This window comes from Papio anubis, chromosome 7 (genome assembly GCF_008728515.1).
Source record: "Papio anubis isolate 15944 chromosome 7, Panubis1.0, whole genome shotgun sequence".
NCBI lineage: Eukaryota > Metazoa > Chordata > Mammalia > Primates > Cercopithecidae > Papio > Papio anubis.
In genome coordinates this window covers 130,758,043-130,785,394 of record NC_044982.1, presented here as the reverse complement: position 1 = coordinate 130,785,394, position 27,352 = coordinate 130,758,043, and the positions used below count along the sequence as shown (strand labels likewise).

Below are 27,352 nucleotides of genomic sequence, written 5' to 3'. Positions count from 1 at the left end.
TCTTTAGGCTGTTCTTTTTTTCCCTCTATGATTCAAGAGGAGACTGGCGGAATGGAAATAGGGAAGAAGCTTATTTACCTCTGTGCTTTTCTTGACGAATTCAGTTTCAGAGACAAAACACCAAATCCTGAACAGGAGTGTCCAGGGAGAGAACTGTTTTAAAATCATGTAATACATATATACGGAAGCCCCTAGCTCCACATCTGGCACAAAGATGATGCTAAAAAATTGCATTTTGAAAGCTCTTCCTAAAGTTCAAGTGCATGGAAAGTGAACACTCTCCGGCACTAGCCAGGGCTCTCCTTGGAGCCTTCTTGCTGTCCTCCCTGCTCCTCACCCAGCACTCACTGGCCAGAGGCACCACTCTGGAGCTCAGATCTGATCAGGCAATGGGGAGCCATTGAGGAATTATGAGCAGAGTGATGAAGGACATCCTTCTTGGCTTGGTGCTAATAAACCATCACAATTGGTGTCAACCTATATTTCTAGCCTCTTCATTTCTCACTCCTTCATACCATCCAAACTAGATGAATGGTCTATGAACTCACCCTATACTTTCTGGTCTGCATGTTTTTGCTTTTATTTATTCTATATCTTGTCTGACATGTCCACCCATTCAATCCCTGCCTAGAAAAATCCAACCCATCCTACAAGGCCTGGTCAAACACTACCTCCTCCCTAAAGACTCCACCCACATCAGAATTAGTTTGTACTGGCAGGAACTGTGCTAAGCATTTAGCACACATCATATCAGTCAATCGTTATAACTACCTCTGGAGGAGGCAATGTTATGACCATTCCCATATTATTGATAAGGAAACTGAACCTTGGAGAGGATAATTTGCTCAAGATGCAAAGCCTAGTCAGTAGCAGAGGCAGGATGCAAAAGCAGACTGAATTTACTCAAAGCCTATGAACTTAACCACTAAGTTTCCCAGCTTCTGTGTTCCCAGCACCTATGACATACTGCCTCAAGTTCTAATGAGTTTAAATGTCAGCCAGAAGGTTCTCTGAGAGCAGGAACTCATGTCCATTTTTGCACTCATGCTCATAAGAGGCTCTTCTTAAATGTGTACCAACTGTCCCATAAGCTCCCCATAAATTGTACCTGGCTTCTCCTCATCCTTATTCCCACTCTTAAGCCCAAGGAATGGGTTTCCTTCAGTCTTGAGCAGATGGGCAGGAAAACAGGATTGTTCAAAGACAATGGCACAGGGGAAACAACTCCAGCTTGATGAAAGTGACATGAAAACAATCAGTATGGCAATGCTATTAGAGAAACAAGCTTTCTGTGAGCCAAAAATAAAAGGAGTCCTATTCATATGATACACAAAAATAAATTCTACATGGATCATTATTTATTTGTCCAACAAATATTTATTGAGCAGCTATCATTTGTCAGTGACTATCCCAGGTGTTAGAGATACAGCCACAAACAAAATAGATGCAAGTCCCTGCCCTCATGGGACTTACATTCTAGTGGAAAGAAACAGGCAACAGATAAAATACACATGCAAAACAGATAAATAAAATGCATGACATATTATTCGATGATAAGTGCTATGGAGAAAAACAGAGTAAGAAAGAAGATAGAGAGGATGGATGTGCAGGTGGTAACTGAAGACCTAAAGATGAACAATCAGACTTCAAAACTATTACAGAAACTATCTTTACATCAAACAAGACACACAACACAGCCAAAAAGATTAACTTTACTTCTGCCAACATTAAAAACTTATGTATTATAAAAGATACCAGAAACAAAAAACGTTGACTAGGAGAAGATAATGGCACCCAAATAATTTTTGATAAATGATGAATGTTGATAAGAGGTAGAGTTCCTACAAGTCAGCCGGAAAAAAGAAAAACAACCTAACATAAAAATGAGCAAATGATACGAACAACCATTTCATAAAAGAGGAAACTTGAATGGCCAATAAGCTTAAGAAAAGTTTCCCAACCTCACAAGTTTCAATGAGTAGCAATCAGGCTGGCGCAAATTAAGATGAAAACAATGAGATGCCATTTCCTAACTGGCCAAAATTATAGTCCACACAGTGCCAAGTGGTGGTGAGCATTTGGAAAATCTGCCCTCTCACATGTGACTGGTGGAAATGTATGGGCACTGTGGGCAGCGATTGGGCAATATCAAGAAAAGGTGAAATTGTGCCAATCCCACGCCCTAGCAATGCCTCCTCTAAGTATATTTCCTAATTAGAGAAGCCTGGAGACATGTTGGTATTATTTGTAAAAGAATAAAAATGTCTATCAATAGGATAAATAAGTCACAATATATTCAAACAAAAGGATATTAGCCATTGAAATGAATAATCTAGATCTATATGGAATAACAGCAAAAACAAAACGGAGAAATAAGTCACAAAATATGTACAATAAAATTTATTGTTAATATATAAATTAAAATGTATGTAAAATTTAAAACACAAACTAAGCCATATACTAATTTTATATATACATACACACAGTAAGATCATCAAGGCATGGCCCAGCTAGAGACCAAATTGCCTCTGAAATAGAAGAGAGGGTGAAAGAAGGAAAAGGAATAGAATCGGGGAGGGGTAAAAAGAGAACCTCTTCTTTATCTGTGATGTGTTCTTTTGTTTAAAAACAAAAATCAACCGGGCGCGGTGGCTCAAGCCTGTAATCCCAGCACTTTGGGAGGCGGAGGCGGGCGGATCACGAAGTCATGAGATCCAGACCATCCTGGCTAACACAGTGAAACCCCGTCTCTACTAAAAATACAAAAAGAAATTAGCCGGGCGTGGTGGCGGGCGCCTGTAGTCCCAGCTACTCCGGAGGCTGAGGCAGGAGAATGGCGTGAACCAGGGAAGCCGAGCTTGCAGTGAGCTGAGATCCGGCCACTGCACTCCAGCCTGGGGGACAGAAAAAGCAAAAATCACCCGGGAGAAGAGGCAAAAGCCAGTAAACACCACACTTTGGGAGGCGGAGACGGGCGGATCACGAGGTCAGGAGATTGAGACCATCCTGGCTAACCCGATGAAACCCTGTCTCTACTAAAAAATACAAAAACCTAGCCGGGCGAGGTGGTGGGCGCCTGTAGTCCCAGCTACTAGGGAGGTTGAGGCAGGAGAATGGCATAAACCCGGGAAGCAGAGCTTGCAGTGAGCCGAGATCTGGCCACTGCACTCCAGCCTGGGCGACAGAGCGAGACTCCGTCTCAAAAAAAACAAAAAAATCAGGAACAAATGTGCCAAAATGGCAACATTTGTTAATCCTAGAAGAGGGTACATGGGTTTTTGTTTTTTATCATTCTCTACAACTTTTTGCAATTTAAAATTTTTTCCAATTAAAAAGTAACAAGAAAAAAAGAACAAAGGCTAGTTTTGGAGTCACAAATCTGGGTGTGAAGTGCAGCACCGTCATTATTTGCTGAGAGACTGCCAGCTACTTATTTTTTAAGACTCTAAGCCTCAGTTTCCCATGCTTAAAAAACTGGGCAAATAATACCTTCCAGAGACGATTGACATGGGAGTGTGACATCCATATGCATAGCCTTGGAATGAGAGAAGCATTCGTGACTGGTAGTGACCTGAAACATGAATTACTTAGCCTCACATAGTGTCTATGGCCAGAAACTGGGCACCAGGTGTCTGAGAAACAGTTCAAGGTCAATTAGAACAATTTCAATAAAGAGAACATAGGTTCAACAACATTTCCAAAGAAAATATCTTTTCCCTTGAAAAGACAGTTTATACTGTGAATACAGTAACCAACACCTGTCATAAAGTAAACCTGTTTTTTTAATACATACAATACATACAGAAAAAAGGCTGCCACAATTGTGCTCTGATACCTTCTAAAAATTGACATTTTAGATAAAGTGTCTAAGATTTTAAAATAAATAAGTCAATAATACCATGTTCAACACTAGAATTACAAACTATAACATTGTCATTTACGATAAATCATTCCTGCCTCAAACTTTTGAGTAGCACCTCCTTTGGGTGGGGTGTGAGTGGCCATGAGACAGAGCTGCAGCCTTGGAGTCCAAGGCTAAGGATTCAGTTAAGGGAGGAAAGCGGTGGCGGGGCAGGATTTGAGCATATGACTCAGGTTTGACAAGCAGTAAGTCAAGCTCACCCATATCACAGTACAGGCAGGAAAGAGGTGAATTGAGGGTCACACAGCAAAGGCAGACAAGAGCAGGTTGAGGTAGGTCCTGCGATGCAAGGAACCCAGATCTAAGAAGATCAACAATGAGCCTAGGACCCAGTGCCAGGGCCAAGTGCAGGAGGCGTGGAGGGCATCCACTTAGGAGGCACTCTCAGGCTATGCAGTACTTCAGGAACCTCACTCACTATCTGCTCCAGAATAAGGCCTGCCTGGCCTCCAGGTACTGTTCATAGCCCAAAAGAGAAAAGAAACTCTAAAAGCAGAAGAAAGCACACCACCCTGAAAGCGGGACTCACATGGGTGACCCATTTTCTCTAAAGGTCATTGCATTTTCTTAATTATTTCCTTTTTAAAAACTTGGTAATGAATCAATGCTGCTAGAACAAATGCCAGTGACTTAGAAAAACATTACAGCAATAAAGGTATCCCCCAAAAGCAGTGTAGGTAACAACACTAAGCTAACATCCAGATGAGATTCTCAAATCTGCCTCTGTCTCTCTAGTGGAAGTCTGAATACCCAGCATCGTATCTGGGGATCTGTGGCTAAACACAGCACCGTGCACAGGTGAACAATATTAACAGTTAATTACTAATGTGGAGAAGTGTTCATCTGCTTCTTTCCCATCCCCTCCCTCCTTGCTTAGGCTGGGCAGAAGCATCTAAATGAAAGCAAAGGCAAATATTAGCAAGAAAGCATCTTCGTGCCTGCTTTGCCATGAAGGAGTGGTAGAGTGGAGAACTAGCCAACATCTGAGGGACACTGGGCCTCTGAACGCACTCACTCCACGAGCCCAGTCTCCCAGCTTATGTAGACTCATGCCACCCATTGCTATGACTGCAGCTACTACTGCTAGTTCTCAGCAAAACTGTCATGTTCTGATAAAACACCAATGCCTGCAGCAATCTCAAGAAAGACCTCTGTAAAAATAAAGCATACATGAAGGATGTTTCAGTTCAACATATTTCAGTCAAATAGATTTCTCTTTATCAGATACACTCATTTTCGTGAAGTTGGTTGCACCAATTCAGGCAAAATGCTGATGGTGATAGAAGCAAGCTAAACTCCTCTTAGAAGAGTCCTAAGATGAGTATTGATATCCATTCAGAAAGGACACCTTCAGGGCCACCTCCTATATACAAATAGAACCAAACCACATGGACACCTGGCTGCTTCTGTACTTTCTGGGGGGTGATCTGGTGGGAGCACTTCCTTCCCAGAGCACTAACATTCTTCAAGCTCTCTTCCCATCTCCTTAGCAGATGTCTTTGGCAGCTTTTCCGTAAGGATTCATCTTCCAAGCCTCCACCTGGAACTTTCTGAAAGGTTTTACAGTAGTCTTTTCCATTGCAGTTCCTTCTTCGATGTCTACTCAAGTTCCTAAAAATATTCTGTGGATCTGTGAGTTCTCTTGACTCTGCAGCTTGAGGCTGTACAAGTCAGGGTGACAGTATGTGGGTGTTTTCACAAACAAGAGCCCCACATGGTCAAATTTTCCTTTCAATAATACGTCCTTCCTGTTTTGTTCATTGGCTCATCATAGATAAATACCACCTCTTCCCAGCAGAGAGTGTACAAGTGTTCTTCTAATCACGAACAATAAAGGAATCGCTTCCAACCCAGAGCAGGCTACCAATTTATCATCTTCCAAAGAGCCGGAGACTAAATCTGGAGAAGAGTTCGTGCGACATGATCTGGAGACAGTTCAATTGAGTGGATTAGGTTTGTGGGCTCGGTGCTATGGCTCCTTTCCCCTACCCCCATCTGGCTAATTACAAATTATGAGAAGTACTTGAAATTCTCTAAACACACGGCATTCAGTAAGAGTGTGCTTTCATGTGTGGCACATTTCAGTATGCCACACAACAGTTTTAAATTAAATTGTGTGCCAGCAAATGACTGAACCACATAAAAATGGAAGATATTTGCGATGAAGAAAATTTACATTTTAAAAATTGCTTTTTGTATAAATAATTCTTGCCAAGAGACTGATGGCTAAGCTAGAAAACAGCACAGAGCACAAAAGAGCAGAGAGAAATATACCCAAAGATTGAATGTGGCCAACAAAACTCCCAAAGGGAAAGATGAAAGGCAGCCCTGTGCATTGGTCAGGAAATCAACATAGCTACTTTTGCTTTTAACTCACTGAACTTTAGGTATACACAGCAGGAACCCATTTACTGGTGGTAAAAATAACAGCCACTAATATTCATTATTTCTTATGATCCAATTAACATGCTGTGCATTTTATACATGTCATCTCATTGAACTCTTACAAAAAATTGGGTAGATACTATTATTAACCCTATTTTATAGACAAAGAAACTAATAACTTTATTAGTTATAAATAAATCAGGTTTGTCTGATGCTAAAGTCTATGCTTGTTGCTATTTTTCTAGGCCATCTTTCGTTGTATACACATAAAGGTCTCTAACTGCAGGTGCATGTGGATTTAGGGACTAGTAACGTAAAGCCTTGTTTGGCCAACTGGCTAGACAGCCAGATACTCAAAGCCTTAACTCTCTGAAGAGTTATTACTCATCTATTCTCCCTGATCCAGTTTGTTTCCCCCAAGGAACTGCTGCATTATGACTATAGCATCACTCTAAAAAATTCTAAGAGATGACCATTAAATACTTTCGAAATCATTCCTTAGGAACACAATAATAATCTGCTTTGCCTTGAACTTGAGAAGTGGTCATTGTTAATATAATTATTTGACCAAGATTTTTTTTCTTCTCTTTCTAAAGGGATACCATGTGGCCAAGTGTAACGTCTTCTGTATAGACAGAAGTGAATAATTTAAACTAGGGCGAGGCAGACATGTGCATACATGCTCAGTTGGAACAGGATCCATGAGAATCACTCTTAGTCTCTGTTCGTGGTAGTCCAGCTTTCAAGGACTTAGGTGGATTGGATTCTGTCCCTTTAAGTTTCTATTATCTGTTTAACAAGTGTACCTCATCCCACCTTAGAAACATCTCTCTAGATGGGTCTAAATAGCCTTTGGGAAGTTTGTATTATCTGGATACCACCAGGCCAGTACCGCTATTAAGATTAGGCTGTCAGGCCAGGTGTAGTGGCTCACGCCTGTAATCCCAACACTTTGAGAAGCCAAGATGGGAAGATTGCTAGACTCCAGGAGTTGGAAGACCAGCTGAACAACATAGCAAAACCCTGTCTCTATATGAAAAATAACAATAATAATACAAAAATTAGCTGGGCGCGGGTGCACATGCCTATAGTCCCACCTACTTGGGAGGTTGAGTTGGGAGGATCACTTGAGCCCAGGTGTTGGAGGCTGCAGAAAGGTATGACTGCACCACTGCACTCCAGCCTGAGCAATAGGGCGAGACTTTGTCTCTAAAACAAAATTAAAAATAAAAAAAGAGTGAGCTGTCACAGAATCCTCCCGGGACCAGGGGATGGCAAGAAGTGAACGTCCCCTGACAGTGCCCAAAGAGTCACAGACTTGGACCAGCTTTCTCACTTCTGTGCTCCTGGTCCCTGGTGACTGTCTCCCAGGCTTGCTTTCTGTTGAGCCCTTCCTATGCCAAGTTCACCAGCAGCTTCCCACCTCAGGCATAGGAGCTTCTGAGGGATGCTGGCTAAATGCACGAACATGAAACCCAGCAAGGAGAGCCAGGCCACTGCTCTGAGAATCCAGGACAGCAATTCTCAATCCTGGCTACATATTAGAATCACTTGTAGAGTTTTTAAAACGAAACAAAACCCAGTGCTCAGTCTGCCTCCATCCCATCTGCCAGGTTCAGGCATGTCTTAAAGCTCCCCAGGTGATTCCAGTGTGCAGCTTGGGTGGAGAAGCACTGAGAAAATCAATTCCTTGCACCTTTGCACTTATTAAACATCTCAATTATAGCAAAGTGGGGTAGAGTGCGATTGCTTTCAGCAAAAGAAGTCTAAAGAAAATGCCTCCTCTGCAAATGAGAAGAAACTCCCTTCAGACCCTGTTGGAAGAAACATTTCCTATATCACAAGTGGCAATAGGAAATCAAAAGAAAGACATGATAAAATGAAAGGATGCCTAATGGCTGTACTGGGAAATAGCTAAAAACAAAATCTCTTAAGAAATTACTGTTCATTCAGCTGAATAATATCCCTGCCCATTGGCAAAAATGTAAACCCACCCTCTTGGAAGGCAAATAATTTCTTTTTTCCTCCAGATCACTTTCCCCTTGGCAGGAGAGTTGCTTTGGTCGGCAGCAGGTGAGCCATGGTGACAGCAGGTAAAGAGAGTGTGAATGACTCTGTGGACTGAAGAAGTCACACTCCAAGTTGTGTGAGCAGAGGGGCATTGTGGGGACCTCAGGATGCTCTCTCACTTTTTACTCCTCTCAGCTCTCCCGGTGCCTTTCCTGGCAATCTAAAGAATGCAGCTAGATTCGAGACCAAAGACCAATCCCAAAAAGGCTTTTCAACAGGATAATAAAGCCCAAAGGCAAGACTACCCTGGAACTCGGGTGATACCAGTGGGTAAGATCCGTGCCAGCAGGGCCCATGCCTGCATGACTCCCCACTGTGTACCCAGCCCCAGCACGAAGCGGGGGCTAGTGGGTATCTGCTGAATGGATGACTGAATTAATTTCCCCTTGAGGGCTTTTTCTTTCCAATCCCTCGGCATTTCTCTGCATTTTCTGACTATAAGAGGCACACGTGGGGCTTTTTTTGCTTTGTTTTTTCATTTTTATCAAAGTCAGAATCAGCTGGCAGAACTGGTAATCGGGGAGATCCCCAACCCCCTGACATCCATGACAGAAGGAGACTTAATTCAGTAGAAAGACCTAGCCTAGTGAGAGGTACTTGGCCCCACATTTTACAGAAGACGCTTTGCGTTGTCTCTTCTCAATGAACTTGACCCTGTAAGATATGTACTAATCCTTCATTTCAAAAGGGCTCACCCCCACCATGAGCCCTTCCTACATAGTACGAGTCCTACTGTCTCCCATCATAGAAATCAAGTCATTATTGAGCTAAAGATGACAAAACCTGGGCCAGCTACTTTTTATTATTTGTTATCTTATTATTTATTATTACTATGATACAAAGATACTCCACTGAGGTGAGAAGAAACATGTTGCTTAACATTTAAGGATTCCCAAGGATCTCAGTGGTAATACCTGGACATTTTGAGCTAAACAATAGAAGCCCATCATCTAAAAAAACTAAGTTTCCTCATGGACATTATGGTGAAAATGATACCAACAACGGATGAAAGCGAGACTCCCATCCATGGGGAAAGTGAGGCTATGATGAAGACGAGCTTCCAGACCCATGTGAGGGAAGAAAAAGGGTCGCTAACATCCACTACACTTAAAGGCTGCCTATATGCCCGGGGAGCCAGAGTTCACCGATGAAAACACAGTTCTCTTCTAGAGTCAGATTTCAAGATTAATTTCACAAGTGACCAATTCAGTAGTCTGGATTTTTCAAAATTTGCTCCAACTGAGCTGAAGTGATTTAGTTACGACTTTGCGGATTTTGCTCATCATGCAACATAATGATAAGGCTGAGCTCATAAAAACAGGCACAGCATAGTAAACAGTAGAGAATTCTTTGTATGATGAACACTTAACTGAAGTTACCAGACTTCCTCCACACAGTCTTTAAGGTTATATAGAACACAGAATTTGTGGAGGAACACTAGAGAACTTCTAAATCAGCTTCTTACTTTGTAAGGAATGTACTCATGATGAAGGGCTAAATGCCTTACCAGTGCAGCCAGGACTAGAAATATTTTCTTTGCTTTGAATGAAGAGCTGCATTTTGCCTCTTTGAAAGCGTCACCCAGTGGTTCCGGCCTGCCCTTCTTTCACAATACAAAACAAGAACATATTCCCTTATGTTTTCTAAGATGTGAATTCAGCTCTCATCCCACCTTGGGCATGTCTTCCCCAGTTCCCTGAATTACTCAGGTTCTCAACTCTTTTCCAACCTGGGCTTGCTCTTCTAAATGTGCTCATCTGTCCATCCCCCTTGACTATGTTTCTAACTTTTTAAAAAATATATTCACATAAACGGCTATAGCAATTGAGATTTTTTAAGCTATCCTTTTCTTATATAAGTTAATGTCGTATGCTGGGCAAACACAAACTTTCTAAATCAGGCAGTAAAAATTATTAGGAATAAAAAGTGTCTCTCTCTTTTTTTGTTCATGTTGGTGGTGGTGGCTAAACAGCCCCTACGGGGTGCTAATTCTGATGGCATCCTAAATTTTAGCTGGTGATTTCATTCCAATGACTGGGCCTTCCAGACCACAGACCACATCAAAGCTTACAGAAGCTTATCTGGAAGATATGAAATCACAGGTAGAAAAAAGCAAAGCATGGACAGTGATCTTTATATGCATCCCTATACACACACACGTTGGTATGTGTATGTACATCTCTATGTGTGTGTGTCCTCCTTCACTCCCTTCAAATTGGTATGTTTGTTATATTCTGGAAGTAGGTTAGGAAATGGAGAATTCTAAACTTCTTTGAAAGTGTCTTTTAAAAAAACAGGTGCCTCTGATTCGGTACAGCCTTAACCTCTTACAGGTAAGGGTTTAAATGAATCAGAAGCCAACCAGTATGAGGTTTTATTCAATAGTTCGCTAATGATTAGATACAAGAACGACACAGACACCCGCCTGTGGTGAGGTGGGAGAAATGTAGTACCCACAGTTAGAGACTCACATGGGGGAAAATAAGGGATGCCCTTGCCCCAGGCTTCGTGGGTGGGAAATTCGAAAGCAGAAAAACTATGCGCCAACAGCCAAGGCTCACTGAGATGCTAGTTGTGGCAAAGCGATGCTTTTCCTTGGAAAACACACTCCTGACATCTACCTAACGTTGACCATAGGGCAGGATCTCCCTCCCCCTTACTGTCACGGGCAGTGCTCCTGCCTGGATGCACAAAAGGATTGCAAAGGTGCGTGCATGGCTTCCTCTGCTATTCCACTGCTCCCCAGAAATTTGTGTGTGAACCAATATAAGATGTACATGATTCAACACAGTATAACTGCACTTCTCATTTACGGACAAACTTTTATCTAATGTGTATGTCTATCCTACACACAATAAAAAAAGATGTCCCTTCCCATCCTCATGATTCTCTGACCTTAACCCCACAACATTAATATCTCCAATATATTAGAGATTAATAAAATACATATATTTTTAATCTTCCATTTATCTGTCATGTACATGATTTATTAGAAGTAGATATGCTTTTAATTTTAATAATTCATTAATAAAACATAACTTTTTAAAGTAGTGCTTAATATAAAGAAAATGTTTTTTCATTTTTCTACTGCCAACTAAATATTTAATTAAATTGAAACCTTTTCTTTGCAAGTTAGAAAATTAGACTCAAGGGAATTCTTATAACCCTATTAGTACTAACTGCTCTTTTTCTATCAGATTTTTCCATCGGATTTTTCAGTTGAGCAAGAAGAAAACTACAATAATATGTGATTAGCTTTACACAGCACGGACTTTCTTCTTTGGAACATCACCACGAGAGAGGCAGATTACATTGACACAAGTTAAAAAAAAAATTGTTCCTCTTAGAGAAATACAAATGTTCAACTTACCCATTTTTTTCTATTTAGAAAAAAGAGAATAGTAAACTATGTCCATACAGTAAATGTATAGCTCGGTTTCCTGTTACAGAGACAGGAGAGAAAGGATGGTGGTAAAGGAAAAGGAAGAAGAAACAGCAGTGGGAGAAGAGAATGAGGAAGGAGGGAGAAAAAGGAGAGAAACAGACAAGGAAAGGGAATGAAAGACACACCCAGAAAAGGATAAAGGACAAGAATGGCAGCCGAGAGAGAGAGATGGATGGCTATGGAGGCAGTGCAGGGACCTGGGCTAAACTGACCCTTCCCATCACCCCCTTGGGTCCCCTGAGCTGTGGGTACTCACGCAGGCTATCGCTGTCCTTTGACAGTGGGTGAGTTTAGGAACTGCAATTTCCAGCTTTCTTAACTGTAACCTTTTGACCTGAGGAGACCCCTCTTTTAGGGGCATCATCACCAGTCCATGGGGGACATGTGGGGAAATCCCACTCCTGGCCTAGATGGCAGTGGCCCGAGCACCTCGGCTTGTGAGCCACAGGAAACGGAACGGCAAGGCAGACTTGTTCTGGGGATGCTTCCCCACCACAGGAAGCAATCCCAGGCCTGTGACCTTTTACAGATGCTTACCTCCTCAACCATCTGCTTGACTTTCTTCTGCTGGCAATGCACCATGTCATCTAGGTGTCTGATCCGCTCACGGAGGCTGGCTGATGCCTCCTCCAACTGCTGATACCTAACACAAATAGGAGAAAAAAGCAAATGAGTCCTAAACCAAAGCGGCAACAGCAGTAGCAACAGTCACAGCTTTAAAGAATATTGCCAAGAGGGCCAGGCACGGCGGCTCATGCCTGTAATCCCAACACTTCAAGAGGCCGAGGCAGGAGGATTGCTTGAGGCCAGGAGTTTGAGACCAGCCTGGGCAACATGCTGAGACCCTCATCTCCACAAAAAAATAAAAATAGAAAACATGTATCTTTTGAGGCAGGTTTGGTGAAAAAAAAAAAATGTAAACTTAAAAAAATTTAAAAATACTGCCAAGAACAAAAAATCAAACCCTAAGATCCATTCTTCTTACTTTGTGTGATGGCCACACAAAGTAGTGTGATTACCAACAAACTACCACACCCAAGGGGCACAGGATTATTTTTCAAGTTCCCATTTGCAAGTTTTATCCCATATAAAGACGATTATTTTCCAGGGACTGAGAGATAATTTTTTTTGCACCATTTACAGATATGAGAAGCTCTCTGTTTTGGGGTTAATAAAATATTGGAACATCCAGTAAATTACTTTGATGGGGGGACAGGGAAGAAGGGGTCCAGCAACACAATAAAATATCTGAAATCAATGGCAGAGTACCGAAAAGTCTGGAATCACAGTTGCTCTACATATCCTTTATTTTTGGCAAATGGGGGACAAGTTGAAAGACCTTCTCTACATCAAAACAGAGCAAGCCACATCACAAGACATTTCATACTTTTGTTTTACAATAGCACAAGTTATTCTCCAACATTGCTTGGACTCTTCAATTCTCTGGGGCCGCTGGGGCTGAGCACTGGAGGAACGGTCTGGTGGTCTATTTCCCGTGCCCCATCTCTGCCTCAGCACTATGTTAAAGACTAGCAAGCCTCATATAACTTTGAAAACTCTGAAATTGCAACTGAGGAAGGAAAAATGGGTATTTTTTCAGCACATACCATTTGGCAGGCAGCAAGTCCAACAATTCTCTTAACAATAGTAACCTAGTGAGATGGGCACCGTTAGCACCATCATACCCGTCTCCCCGCTTTAAAGATGAATTTCCATGCTGCACAAGCAAGACTCAAGGAGGTTAAGTCACTTGCCCGAAACACTCAAATCATCTCAACCTTGTTTTCCTTCACTAGAGACTCCTGAATGGCCTCTCTGTCTTTTGATTTCTAGAAGACACAGTGTACTATACCATGCTTTTCATGCAGAGCTTTATATACTCACAGCCAGAGGACAATGCAAGGTTTTACTAAGCAAAGTTTGGAAACAAAGGAAGATGTTTTAAAATTAGTTTCCAAAGCAAATGGTATTAGTCACAGTTGATGAGTTTTCTCATCAACAAGGTGTATCCTGTGGAGTTCAAGGCGATGGAGAACATTAATAGACTGAACTTCTGCACTTGTGAAAGTATTTGACATGTTCTACTACACTAACAACCAGCCATGGTCTGCAAGATGTGGCTGGAGGCTTCCAAAGAAACTTGCTCCATATTGGAAGCTATCAGCCCAATGTCACGTATGCTTAAGTCTGTAACAAGGGACAACCACACAAATGAAAATGCAAGGGTCAAATGAGGCTATAAAAACACAGCATGTCCACAGCCTAAATCCATTACAAGATGAAAGGCATTACGTCTTACCTTTCCTTGTCAGAATCAGTTAATTCCCCAGACATTTCTGTTTCATGTTCTAGGAGTTGAAGCTGCAGTTGATGACGTTCCTAAAACAAACAGAAACTGATACTTTAATCAATGGATCCCAAGTTCGACAGAGAATGTCTATTTAGCAATTCTAGCACTAGGGAGTCCAAGTTTATACGACACCCCTTGGGTTTCACACACCTGCTCAGCAAAGCCCAAACAAGGCTCAAAACTGCCAAGTCAGTTGTTGTGTATGTATAGATATATTTATGGGTCAGAGACAAACATCCCAAATAAAACCATTCACGATTTATTTTCTAAAAGTATTCCATCAGCCCAGGCTCAGTGAAAATTTATAGCTCCAAATAACGATAATCAATACTTCAAATTGGTGACTTGTCGTACTGTAAAATTCTTTATTATTTTCTGAATCGTCAAGAAAAGAGGCTCTGGAATTCTGGCAATATCCTATATTCTAACCTGTGGTGTTTACACAGGTGTATTCACTTGTAAAAATGTGTTGTGGTCAGAATAATGGCCCTCCAAAGATGTCCACGTCCTAATTCCTGAATCCTATGTGTTATCTGACATGGAGAAAGGAACTCTGCAGATGTGATTAAGTTAAGGATCTTAAAATGGGGAGATCCTGGGTTATCCAGTTGGGCCCTTCTAAGGAGGAGGCAGCAGGGTTGTAATCAGAGGGAAGGAGCCTGGAAGATGCTCTGCTACTGCCTCTGAAGCTGCAGGAGGGGGCCACAAGCTGAGGAGTACAGGTGGCCTCCAGAAGTTAGAGAAGGCAGGGAAGTGCACTCCCTTCTAGAGCTTCCAAAAGGAATCCAGCTCTGCCAACACCTGGATTTTAGGACTTCTGACCTCTAGGAATGTAACATAATACATTTGTGTCGTTTCAAGCCACTTACCTTGTGGAAATTTGCTATGGTAGCAATAGGAAACATACATGCACCATGCTGTGCACTTTGTACACTTTGCTATATCTATGTATCTTTAGGAGTTTGCCCAAAAAAGGAGTCTGGAGTCATTTCTTTGGACAAAGCTGAAAAATGTTCATAAAGACATGGTGCCCGTCATAACTGAAATTGCACTAAAAATACATTACAGATGTTAGTGTAACAAATGTCCTTAAAATGGAAGTTTATCAAATCCCACTCACTAACTGGGAGATTATTTTACTTTAGGTCCTTCTCTGAGAACTAATGGTCCTCATCTTGATGTTCAGAAATTCTACCCTGCAAATTCTTACTAGTTACATAAATTCCAAACCTCCTTTCTACCAAATTATTAAACGCAAATCTTTGAAAATTTAACTGCCACAACTTTGAAGCTAAGCAGTGGTATACAAAGAGGTAGGCCAAAGGGGTGGGGAAACAGTCCACCTCAAGCAGGAAGAGTATATCACTGAAATATTTAAAATAACAAAGGTAGATCAACTTTGACTGGGGTTTTGTTACTGTTTTTACATCTCTACAGCAAATGCACATTCTTATGGCCTGACCTGAGCAGAACGTTCCTCCTGCCCCCATGTGGCTGGAAGTTTTACATTAGCCCTGAAATAACAGTGATAAAAGCTTTCACAAGTGAATGCCTCCCTCCAAAAAAAAAAAAAAAAGCTGTCGTAAAGTAGAGCAAGGTCTAACTTACAGCGCACTTACAACATTCAGTTTTTTTTTTTAATTGAGGCACAACAAATCTTAAGTGTACACTGCACAATTATTTCTTACATTTGTAAACATCTGTGAAACCACTGCCCAGATTATCTGTTCCCCAGAAGGGTCCCTGGTAGAGAACACTCCTTAAAGGATTTTTACTGATCAGGAAAAAAAGGTGTTTGAAATACAATGCTCAACAAGAGAAACGGTAAACTAAGGTATATGGCAGAGAAGCCATTCAAAAGCACATGGTTTGTCCTTGAGCAAAATCCAAAACCGAGAGCAGGATACGTACCCTGCCACAGCCCTGCCTAGGGACATGCCGTTCACGTAGTGTGAGACAGGGATTTGGCCAGATTCCTGCTCTCAAAGATTTGTCCCTGGAAAGGAAACAGCGTAAATTGGCCTATCTAATCTCAGCTCAATAAATACAGCATTTCTCTAGCCTAAATGGAAAGGAAGATTTAGAGAAAGGACAATAAATTTCCAATCACTAAAGAAGCAGCCAACACCACTTGAGGAAGGTTTTGTGTTTCCTAAATGCTGGCAGGGAGGGCTGGCCTGACCAGCTTCCTGGCTCTACCCATTCACCCCACATGAGGGCTCCATGCGAAAATCAGTGGGGAAAGGCAAGAAACTTGCAGAACCTCAAGAGTACGATGAAGATAAGCATGAAATGGGTCCAGCTAAAAACAACCTGACTCTGAGGGTAGACGCTTAGGCAACCTTGTAACAAAGTAAAAATCATAGCCACAAATGATTGAACCCTTACTATATAAAAGGAACCACGCTTAGCACTTGGCGTGGATTTTTCTCATGCGTTGCTCACAAAAGCCGTAAGAGTAAGAAGTACCATTATCAGCATTTTACAGAAATGGAGACTGAGTTTGGAAAAATCAAGCAACCGCAAACAACTAGAAAGAGACACAAGATTCAAACCCCCAGGCTGTCTGATTCTAAAGCCTATGTTCGTAACCACTACCTGTGGCCTCTCTGTATGACAGCGTCTCCCCCAGACTACCCTGCTATGCTGCCTGCTCACCTTGCTTCTTTATGCTGCAGAAAAACCTGCCACCCAGAGAGAGAGCATCCGAGTTAACTGACATCTTCTGCTGTTGTAGGAGGACAGTAATGTGGGAAGAAGCTCACCCAAGTTCTAGAAAGCTCCCTTATTGTCCAATCTTCACCACTACCCACTCTGGTCAATATTAATGTTAGTCCTCACTAAGCCAATCATCTACTCTTCAATAAAAGATGGGATTCTGTTTTCCCAGGGGGTAAAAGTAAGCTTGTAATTGACTCTTTAGTTTGCCTGTCTCTCCCAAGTAAAAAGCTAAAGAGCTAAAAAGAAGCACCCAGTGAGCTCTGAAGCTCCAAAGTCCTGAACTTAATGCAGTTCCCATACTGGCGACACCTTGCCTTGTTAGAGAACAGTAGAGGGGCTTATGCTGCAAACACCATGAGGTCAGGCGACCTCTTCTCAGAATCACATGAAGCCTGACAGTGACCTTGCTCTTGCTGCCCCTCCTCTGCCTCCATCATCAGATTGGAGATTCTCCGCATCCCGAATGAGTCACAGGGTGCTAATAATGTCAGGGTCTTGGCGGGTCATTGCTCTCTGCAAGCTCTGGGAATGGCCGGGGAGCCATTCCCAGATACCAGCCACAGCCTCAGCCCTGAACTCCTGGGTCCAGAAGTCAGTTATCACCTGCTAAAGGTCACCCATCCTTTCTCTTCCTTCTCTTCCTTCCTTTTCTCTTTCCTTTCTCCCACCACTTCCTCCTTTTCCTCCACTTCCTGCTTAATTCCTGGCCTCCTCCCTTTCTCTAGACAGGCTTCATTATCCCAGCTGAACTCGCGCCTTCCTCAAGTCCCCCCACCCCACTCATCAGCCTGCTGACCATGCCTAGAGAAATGGGGCCTCCCCATTCCCTCAAGTCCCCAGCGTGTCCAGGAAAAGCCAACTCTTGAGACACACACCCCAGAAACAACAGGGTTGCTGTGTTGATGTAACACCTAAATAGGGCTTGATAATTCAATGGATAAACTAAGTTCACGCCTGGGGCAACAGCAAAATGAGGCTGCTAAAATATTAATTTTTCTAAAGAATTTCACAAGTAAAATTTTTTACAAGCATCAAAATAGTTACCATGGGAAAAATTAGAACTTTTTTTTTTTGAGACAGAGTCTTGATCTGTCGCCCAGGCTGGAGTGCAGTAGTGCGATCTCAGCTCACTGCAACCTCCGCCCCTCCAGTTTTAAGCAATTCTCTGCCTCAGCCTCCAGAGTAGCTGGGATTACAGGCGCCTGCCGCCACACCTGGCTAATTTTTTTGTATTTTTTTAGTAGAGACGGGGTTTCACCATCTTGGCCAGGCTGGTCTTGAATTCCTGACCTCGTGATCCACCCACCTCGGCCTCCCAAAGTGCTGTGATTACAGGTGTGAGCCACCACGCCTGGCCGAAAAATTAGAACTTTGTTGGACTTTCTTATACTTTATTTTATAGCTTTTTCTTTTTCTTTTTTTTTTTTTTTTAAATCCGCAAATTTGGGAGGTGAGAGGAATCCATACCCAGGGCTTCTCGTATCTCAGATGGACCTGCAGGGAAAAGTTTGGCAAGTGGGGAATAGGCCCAACGCTGTGTCCTACCTTTTCCATGCGCTCAATCAGCCTGTCCAGCTCCCCGATCCTCTGGTCTTTCTCCTCTAGGCTGATCTCTGCCGCTTGCATCTTTTTATTGGCTTCTTCAATCGCTTTCAGAAAACTATTGGTTTCTTCCTGCAAAAGAAATATACTCTCCTAAGTACAGGCATGGAGTACCGAGGCTACTCATCAGAATCCAAGCAGCTCTGGCCTTCTAGATCATGATTTCTCTTTAAAACATGAGCTTGGAACCTGAAAGTGTCTCACAGATCATGAACTCAACCTCCTGGTTCTGGTTCTTACCTATGAATAAAGATATATCATGTGGCTGGTTAATAGGCCTCACTACTTTTTTCCCCCTTTTTTTACTTGAGTCTTTATGTCCAAAAGGTGTGAAAAAGGCCTATAAATGTTTAATAACATTGAGTAGGTACTCGGAATGTCATATTGGCCAGAAGTGTAAAGGGAATTAGAACCAGATCTGGAATTGAATGCAGAATTCCCAGATTCTTCTCCCATAATGCAACGCATCAGCTCATTACTAACAAGAAAACCCAGTGAATCATCAGAACATGTATTAAGCCTCTAAGGACACAGATGAGCCAGACATGGGGTCCCTGCCTTCAGGAACTTATAATCTCCTGGAAAAGCCAAGATGTGAGATAAGCAGCCCCACTCTAATGGCAGGTATAAAAGAATTCCACAGTAAAGGCAGAGAGAGAGAGAGTGAGCTTCCTAAGGACAGATAACACTTCTGGCTCCGTGACTGGGAGAGACTCCATGCATGGAGAGGGTGGCATTTAAGGCTTTTAGGGAGCTTAGGCAAGATCAAGGACAGTGAAGGAAGAAATTTCAGGTGGAGAGAAGCAAATGGAGGGAGGGAGGGAGGGCACAGCTGCAGGCAAGCTCAGGATCTGCTTAGATGCTGGCAAATTGTCAGATGAGCTAGAAAAAGGTGTGTATTTAGAGACAGAGACAAGGGGCTATTCTGAGCAGGGACGGGGATGAATACAGGCAGAGGGGAACAGGGGAGGGGAGTGAATGAGCCGATGAATAATTCCTTGATCCCTTACCCATGGCCAAGCCCACTAACCCACCTCTAAGAATAAACATTACTAAGTAAACATCACCACCAATAATGAACCAACAATTCCCGGTTAGTTTACATCGGCAGCGACAACACACGCACCAGAAGAGCCTCCTTCTCGGCACTGTGCTTCCTCTGTTCTTCCTGCAGCTTCTCTTCATACTGGCTGTACAGCTTCTTGGTCATCTCTCGCATCACCTCGGCATTGGCTTCTTGGGACGATTCCACCTACAAAGAGACTCATTTCAGAATGACAGCTTTGGCAGGGCCCAGAGGAGTTGGCGGCTTCCACTCTGTGCATTTCGTGTGGGGACTCACAGAGGCAGTGAGCCCATCCACTGAGTTCGACAGCGAGACGCAGCAAGACCTAACAGGGAAAGGGAGGAAGAGGGGTGAGCAGAGCCACAGAAAAATAAAAAGTGGCATTTCACATGAATTTTGGGGGCATGCTCAGGACAAAGGTATCCTCCACATGAGTGACTCTTTCAAAAGGTAGAAACTCTAAGCAATCTCATTAGTTGCATTGGCCAAGCCAGTTTCTAGGTAAGACCAGCTAAGCTCAAAGGAGAAATCTGAACTCACCCTTTCCACACCTTTGTGCTTTCCTAAATGTTGCTTTTGGAAACATTCCAGCCTAGCGTGGGGAACACTAAGCTGGCACTCCTGGTGCTGAAGCAGGCCTGGCTTAGGAAGTGAGAAAAAGTCAGTGGAGTTGCAGGTGGGCAGGGCTTAGGTTGGTAGTGGCTGGTGCCTCCCGTTTGCCAGGCCACGTCCTCACCCACAGACTTCCCGCCATTGATTTTATGCTGCAGAAGGTTTGCTGTCATCCCCTCCTTCCAGGTTATTGCCTATTGCAGACAGCTGAGTTTGCTGCATACGTAAACTCTGGAAAAGGGAGGCATTCTACAACCACAATAGGTGACATGATGTTTATTTCCAAGATGTGACAAGTCTCTCTTGATGCCCTTGACTTCTCCCTTCTCATCACTGGGCAAGTGTTGGCACCACGAAGTCCCAAAGTGGAAAATCCTGAACAGAGCTTTTCACCAGCTGAGAGAGACCCTGTGTGCTGTGTGCTCCATTTGCAGTGCATGCACAGCTCGCTGGAAGGGCTCTGTCCCTGGAGGCCCATTCACTCTGCCTCCAGGTCATGTAACATACCCTGAGTTCCTGAAGCTTTTTTTTCTTTTTTTTCAATTTGGGGAGTAAAATAGGAGGAGTGGGAAAAACCTTTTTAACTCCACTGTCAGGATGAAAACAAGCATCAGTCTCTACAACAGGCAACTGTGGGCTGGAGTGAAAGGCCTGGACTCCAGGGAAGCGGCCAGATTGCCAAGCAGCCTAATGATGTCCCCAGATGCCTGGTGACAGGCCACCTCTGGAACCAACAGGACTGAACAGGACACACACATAGAGTAGACACTCGATGAATATTTGTAGAATGAATGATTGAATAAATCCCCTCAGCTGAAAAAAAATACTTAAATCAGTAATTTCAGGCTTTTTTAGCAATATAAGCTCCCCCCCCACTCCCCACCCCCGCAAACTAACTCTTACTGAGAAAGGCAATATATGGAAAAGAAGAGCTGCCCTGTTAGTAGTGAACATAGAGAGAAGATGATCTGCCCCACGGCTGTGGCACACCAGGGGAACTGGCAGCAGATCCCGAGGGTGGCAATACAGAGACCAGGCGGCGCACCGGCAGCCCCTCCTCCCCACCCAGCCCACCCCTGTGAAGTGAACTAAATTACCAATAGTACCACCTTTCACTCCCTCACATATTCTACTTTGAGCAACAAACGATGTGGATACACTACGCATACTATAGCCTGAGTCTGCGCTGAGCAAAATTTTAAAACCACAGACTTACATACAAAGGAATTCGTCCAAGACATAATTTATTAAGTGCCCTCCAGAAGCCATTCACGGATCTGCTCCTGTCACTGGGTAGGAAGTCTATCCACGGTTTAAATTTGGGAGGGGCGCTAATGCCTCTAGGGCACTGGAAGTCCAGCTAAGGAACGCTCCCAGCCCAGAGGGCCAAATGGGGCACTCCCCCAGTGTCCCTAGTCACCCACCAGTTTTCTTCTTGAGAAGGGGTCACAGCCCAAGTACCAGCTAATTGTGTGTCCCTCAGCTCTTTATTGTCAAGCCAAACAGAAAGGCCTTGGGACCTCAATGAAAATCTAAACAGTGAAGGGAAAGATCTCCAAGGCTTCTGACGTCCCAGATCTGTGGGCATCCCAAGCGTCTTCTCAGTAACATAACAGCAGCACCATGGTGAGTGTCTAAATAGCCCTTGAGGCCACTGGAGGCCAAGAAAGGCATGCCCAGTGGGGGCATTTATGAAGCACCCCCAATCTGGGCCAAGCACGGTGGCTCACGCCTGTAATCCCAGCACTCTGGGAGGCCAAGGCAGGCGGATCACCTGAGGTCAGGAGTTTGAGACCAGCCTGGCCAACATGGTGAAACCCCTTCTCTACTAAAATACAAAAATTAGCTGGGCGTGGTGGCACACGCCTGTAATTCCAGCTACTTGGGAGGCTGAGGCACAAGAATTGCTTGAACCGGGGAGGCAGAGGTTGCAGTGAGCCATGATTGTGCCACTGTACTCCAGCCTGGGTAACAGAGCAAGACTCTGTCTCAAAAAAAAAAATCCAATGAAGAAGAGAATGGAAAAAGGAAATGGAAACGTTGAAGATGGGAAGAGAAAAGGGAGAAGAGGAGAAAGGTGCATAGAAAATAAATCTAGGCTTTTATACTCCACCTTCATTTTCAGCAGCTGGTTTTCAACTTGCGCTACCTCCAACTGCCTCTGCTTTTCCCTCAGCTTGTCCATGGATGCTTCATACGTCTGCTGCAGATTTCTGATTTGATCCTTAATGTTGCTGTTTTCCAAAGTCACATCCACAAGGGTTTTCTATGAGGATAAAAACAAAAACAAAACCAGATCCGGTGGCGTGAAAACACATGGGCTGCACCACGCACTGGGAAGTCCCCTTATCATTAACCACTGGGGTAGCTGTCCTAGGCTACAGCAGCTGCCAGTCTGGGACCCTGTGCTGTGAGGGACTGCGGGTCTCCCATGGTGGCCAAGAGGTCTGCCCCTGTAGCTTGGTGGGACTGAAAGCCTCTCCCATACCATCCCATAGCTGCTGCCAACACCACTCGCCACTGCTTAGGATGGATGGAAATGGACTAAAATGGAGCCCTTCCAAGGAAAAGTGTTATAATACATCATTTCACATGGGAAAAAAAACAGCCTTTGAAAACAGTATAGTACAATCCCATTTTGAAAACTATGTATAAGCATTGGTTCAAACACATGTTTATGCACTGGGGGGAAAAAGACTAGGAAGAAATCTGAATGATAGTTTTCACTATGTGATAGGGCTATGGATATCTATTTTCTTATTTATTTTTTCTGTATTTCCCAAATTGCCACAATGAAATCAGAAAACAAAATATGAGCTTTATAGAATAGAGACATCCCTCTTTTTTTTTCCTTTCTTGTTTGTTTTTGAGACAGAGTCTCACTCTGTCACCCAGACTGGAGTGCAGTGGCGTGATCTCCGTTCACTGCAACCTCCGCCTCCTAGGTTCAAGCAATTCTCCTGCCTCAGCCTCCTGAATAGCTGGGACTACAGGTGCCTGCCACCACACCTGGCTAATTTTTGTATTTTTAGTAGAGATGGGGTTTCATCATATTGGCCAGGCTGGTCTCGAACTCCTGACCTTGTGATCCACCTGACTCGGCCTCCCAAAGTGCTGGGATTACAGGCGTGAGCCACCACGCCCAGCCTCCTCTTTTTCTTAAAAGAGCTATCCCTTCTGTGCTTCTAGACTGCCTGCCAGGATAGTGACAACATGACTGAGAATACTCGCATACCTGCAAACGTTTCACCTTCCTGCCTTAGGCAGAGAGGGGTAGCAATAAAGAAGTACTAAGGAACAGAATTTGGTAATGCAGACAAGTGATTTTTGCTCCAGGCCACACTGAAGCAAGGATGTTTAAATCAATAGTGTTGGCCATGCGTGATGGCTTATGACCATAATCCCAGCACTTCGGGAGGCTGAGGTGGGAGTTCAAGACTGGGCAACTACAAAAAAAAATTTAAAACCAGCTAGACATGGTTGTGTGTACCTGTAGCCCCAGCTACCCAGGAGGCTGAGGCATGAGGATCACTTGAGCCTAGGAGGTAGGGGCTGCAGTGAACTATGATCACACCACTGTACTCCAGCCTGGGCAACAGAGCAACACCCCATCTCTAAAAAAATAATAAAAAAAGAAAAAGAAAAAAAATCGTGTTGCTATTTACTGCTTTGGTTTCTACTTGGTTAACTCTCCTTAGAGATAAATGGCCTCCATAGAATCCCTGCCACTGGAAAGGCATCTTGTACTATGTCCCCAGTCATCTACAACTTCGCATTAGAAGATGTGAAATCCCTGGTGTTGGGCACTATTTCTAACACCTCTGTGCTCTTGTCTAGATGATCAGTCTCTGAAGCTTCCTCAATTCCTCAGCCTCTACTTTGGACAATATAAGCCTTTCGCTCCTAAACCTACTTGAATCGAGAAAAAGAATTTCTGAAGGAGGTGATTAGATACTAAAGGAAATACTGAAGCCATTTGGAAGCATGGAGTCACAGAACATTTGAGCTTCAAGGGGCTTTAGAAACCACCTAGGCCAGCTACCCACTCCCCCAGCCCCACTGGCTTCACAGATGCTACTCTTGTATCCATAAAAAAACCTACACTCTGGCCCAAGAGACCGGGATTCTTCTAATCCTGGCTCTGTCACTAGGTAGGCATCTTGCTCGTGTCATTTCTCTCTGTTGGCCTCAGTTTGTTTACTCATAAAACAAAGGGATTAGAGATCCTCTCAGTTCTTTCTAGCTCTGACATTCTATGGAATCAAACCAAGGGTCTGGCCTCCCTGTCAATAATAATGAAAGTGGGTAGAGTGGGCCAGTGGGAGAGGCTGGGATCTTGCATAAGGAAGAAGCCAGCTACCTTCAGACTTGGTTCACCAGGTACCCGAGTGGTCCTCAGCATCAGTGGGAGTACACCGTACATCAGCCCTCTTCCTCCAGCAGGTTGAGTTTCTTGCTGTGAGATGGCACCTCTTTCTCCTTCTCCTTCTCCTTCTCTTTCTCTCTCTCTGTCTGTCTGTCTCTCTGTCTCTTTGTCACTTTCTCTCAGCGGTTTTAGCTATAAGGCTCCTTTGGCTGTCCAGGACTAAGAGCCTGCACGATAACTAGGAATCAGTCAAGGTGCCTGGGTCATAGTCAAACAGCTGGCCTCTGGAGTAAATGCCAGAGTGTTGGCCAGATAGCAAAGCAGAAGAATTGCCAGAAAAGACTAGCAAATATATATATATTTTTTTTTCTGGGAAGAAAAACCAGAGATGTAGTAAAAATACCAACTAAGTCTGAACTCAGGTGAGATAAAGCCCTTGCTGGTGGGCTGGGAATAAGACGGCATCCGACAGGGGAGGAAAGGGAGCCTTGGCAAGCCCCCTGACCACAGGAGGAAGGGAAAACAAAGGCTACTGAGCAAACCAGAACCAGTGGGGCTTGGCCTGAGGCCAGGGGAAAGCTGGCATACACTCAAGAGAGCCAGGAAAAGGGTGGGACTCAGAGGCCCCACCAGAAATGGGCATCCCAGACGAACCCAAACAGGAGGCCATCCAGACCCACTCCAGGACAGTGGCCAAGCCTTGATGTTGTCACTGCTGCCCATACCAACTGTTATCAGAGAATTAGGGGAAGTGGAGAATCCCAACATGAAAATTTGTTTATCTGATAAATTACTTATATAGAACCAGAAAGGATTTGAAATAGCTTTTGGAACTTCTGAGAGGAGGATAAAAAGATAAGAGCCAAATAAAGTTGGAGGAGAGGTAAAAACTATTGTTCATATATTTGGAAATGAAGACTAAGGGAAGCTATTTCAAACACACATAATGCTTTGTTTTGAACATTTTCAAGTTAATTTGCATGTTAGGGGATTTATAAGAGTAAAAATGGGAAGCACTTGAATGGTTGGCTCCTACTAAACCAAATCAGCCAAGAAAAGAATCCCTCAAAGTGAGATAACAACATGCATTTTCACAAATATAAGATACTGGGTCTTTCTCTTTCCCTGTCTGCTACAACAAGACGTGGAATATTCATGATTCTTTCTGATACAAAATTATTTCTAATTATAAAAAAGTGTTTACAAGCCTTTTTTATATTGCTTGCCATGAAAGAGTACAGATTGTCTTTGGTGAAGTCTGTGTTATTCTGTGATTAGGTGGTGCTTCTTGTGGCACTGGGGCTGGAGGAAGAGGGCTGATGTGCGGGGTTAGGTACTGATGCTGAGGAATACTCGGGTATCTGGTGGAGCAAGCGACATCTCTCACGCTAAACTCAGGGTCTAAATTCCCTTTTCAGTGAGAGCAAAACCAAAGCCTTAAAGTCTCAGATTGGAAATGCTTCATTCAATTTCCTTCACTGTCTTCTGGACATAAGTCTTCACAGTGGTTCTGCTTAAAGAATTCTGAATGATGAGCTGAGGATGTTCTGTGACTTATTTTTCTACAAAGGCACAGGCCCCACTCTTGATTCAGCTAGGTTGCCCTGTCATAGCAGTAACCAGATGAGTACCTGCAGGCCAATGGAATCCGACGCCAAGGCTGAGTTCATGGCATTAAAACTATCCAGGGCAGATGACTGGGTTTGGATGTGATTCTCCAGATACTCCTGCTGGGCGTGGGAAACCTGGACAGATCAAGGAGACAGTCACACAAAATCAATCCCTACACGTTCATGACAATCTTCAGTTAGGCTGGAACTTTCTTCTGTTGAAGCCGCATCTACTTTAACAATATCTAAAGTAAAGCTTTAAATTAAAAGTCAATATCTGTATGACCCACAGAGTAGAAGGGCAAGAATCATCTTCCTTTGGAGAGTGTTTACTCACAGACCCTCGCTGAGCCCTCTCAACAACACTGTGCAGGAGTCAGAACGTTGTCTTTTGCAAGGAAGAAAATAAGCAGAGAGGTTATGTGATTTGCTCATTGTCAAAAAGCTCAGAAGCGGCACTCCTAGAACTAGAACCCAGTTGAAATAACTTCTGCAGCCACCTTGCTGTTTGTAGTCACCATGGAGAGAATATGCTTTAGTCTCACTCAATTCTCAAGAGTTGTTTTTGTAATCCCAGCACTTTGGGAGGCCGAGGCAGTCGGATCACCTGAGGTCAAGAGTTCGGGACCAGCCTGGCCAATGTGGTGAAACTCCATCTCTACTAAAAATACAAAAATTAGAAAGGCGTGGTGGCGCACACTTGTAATCCCAGCTACGTGGAAGGCTGAGGCAGGAGAATCGCTTGAACCCTGGAGGCTGAGGTTGCAGTGAGCCAAGGTTGCAGTGAGCCAAGATGGCACCATTGCACTCCAGCCTGGGTGACAACAGCAAAACTCCATCTCATTTAAAAAACAAAACAAAACAAAAGAGTTGTTTTGTTGCTGCTGTTGTTGCTGCTGTCTTTGTTGGGTGTGCGTGTTTAACATGTCTGAGTCAGAGGCCAGTCTTGACCTAGATATTGGCAAGAGGCTAGATATAGTTAGGACTGAGGGTAGAAGTCTCCAGGAAGGCCCCCCATGTGTCCTCTGGGAGCAGCAGGAAGCAGCCCTGGCCCAGCAGAGCAGGAGGTGCACCCTGGAGAGTGGAGACAGAATTGAAGCAGCAGACCAGGCCCAGGAGCACGTGGCAGCTTTGTGTTCAGCAGTGTGTTTCAACAGCAATCATTTAGCAACCTTAATCTGGCTGCAATATGTAGGATGGCTT

General features: G+C 43.7%; 1 protein-coding gene across 2 annotated transcripts in view; it reads right to left on the bottom strand.

Moving 5' to 3' along the window:
- The window catches only part of MYZAP (myocardial zonula adherens protein), a 94,153-nt gene that overhangs the window by 34,090 nt on the left and 32,711 nt on the right, over positions 1 to 27,352 (bottom strand). The window contains exons 5-11 of one of the 2 annotated variants that reach the window (XM_031668620.1): positions 26,171 to 26,284; positions 22,287 to 22,439; positions 19,622 to 19,747; positions 18,439 to 18,567; positions 14,122 to 14,201; positions 12,360 to 12,465; positions 3,157 to 5,847 (exon numbers count right to left, since the gene is read on the bottom strand). In XM_031668620.1, coding sequence (XP_031524480.1) covers positions 5,794 to 5,847; positions 12,360 to 12,465; positions 14,122 to 14,201; positions 18,439 to 18,567; positions 19,622 to 19,747; positions 22,287 to 22,439; positions 26,171 to 26,284 — 762 coding nt within the window. In that variant the 3' untranslated portion in view covers positions 3,157 to 5,793. Of the gene's footprint in view, positions 1 to 3,156; positions 5,848 to 12,359; positions 12,466 to 14,121; positions 14,202 to 18,438; positions 18,568 to 19,621; positions 19,748 to 22,286; positions 22,440 to 26,170; positions 26,285 to 27,352 lie in introns of those variants that run through there. The other variant, XM_021940605.2, reaches the window with a different exon arrangement.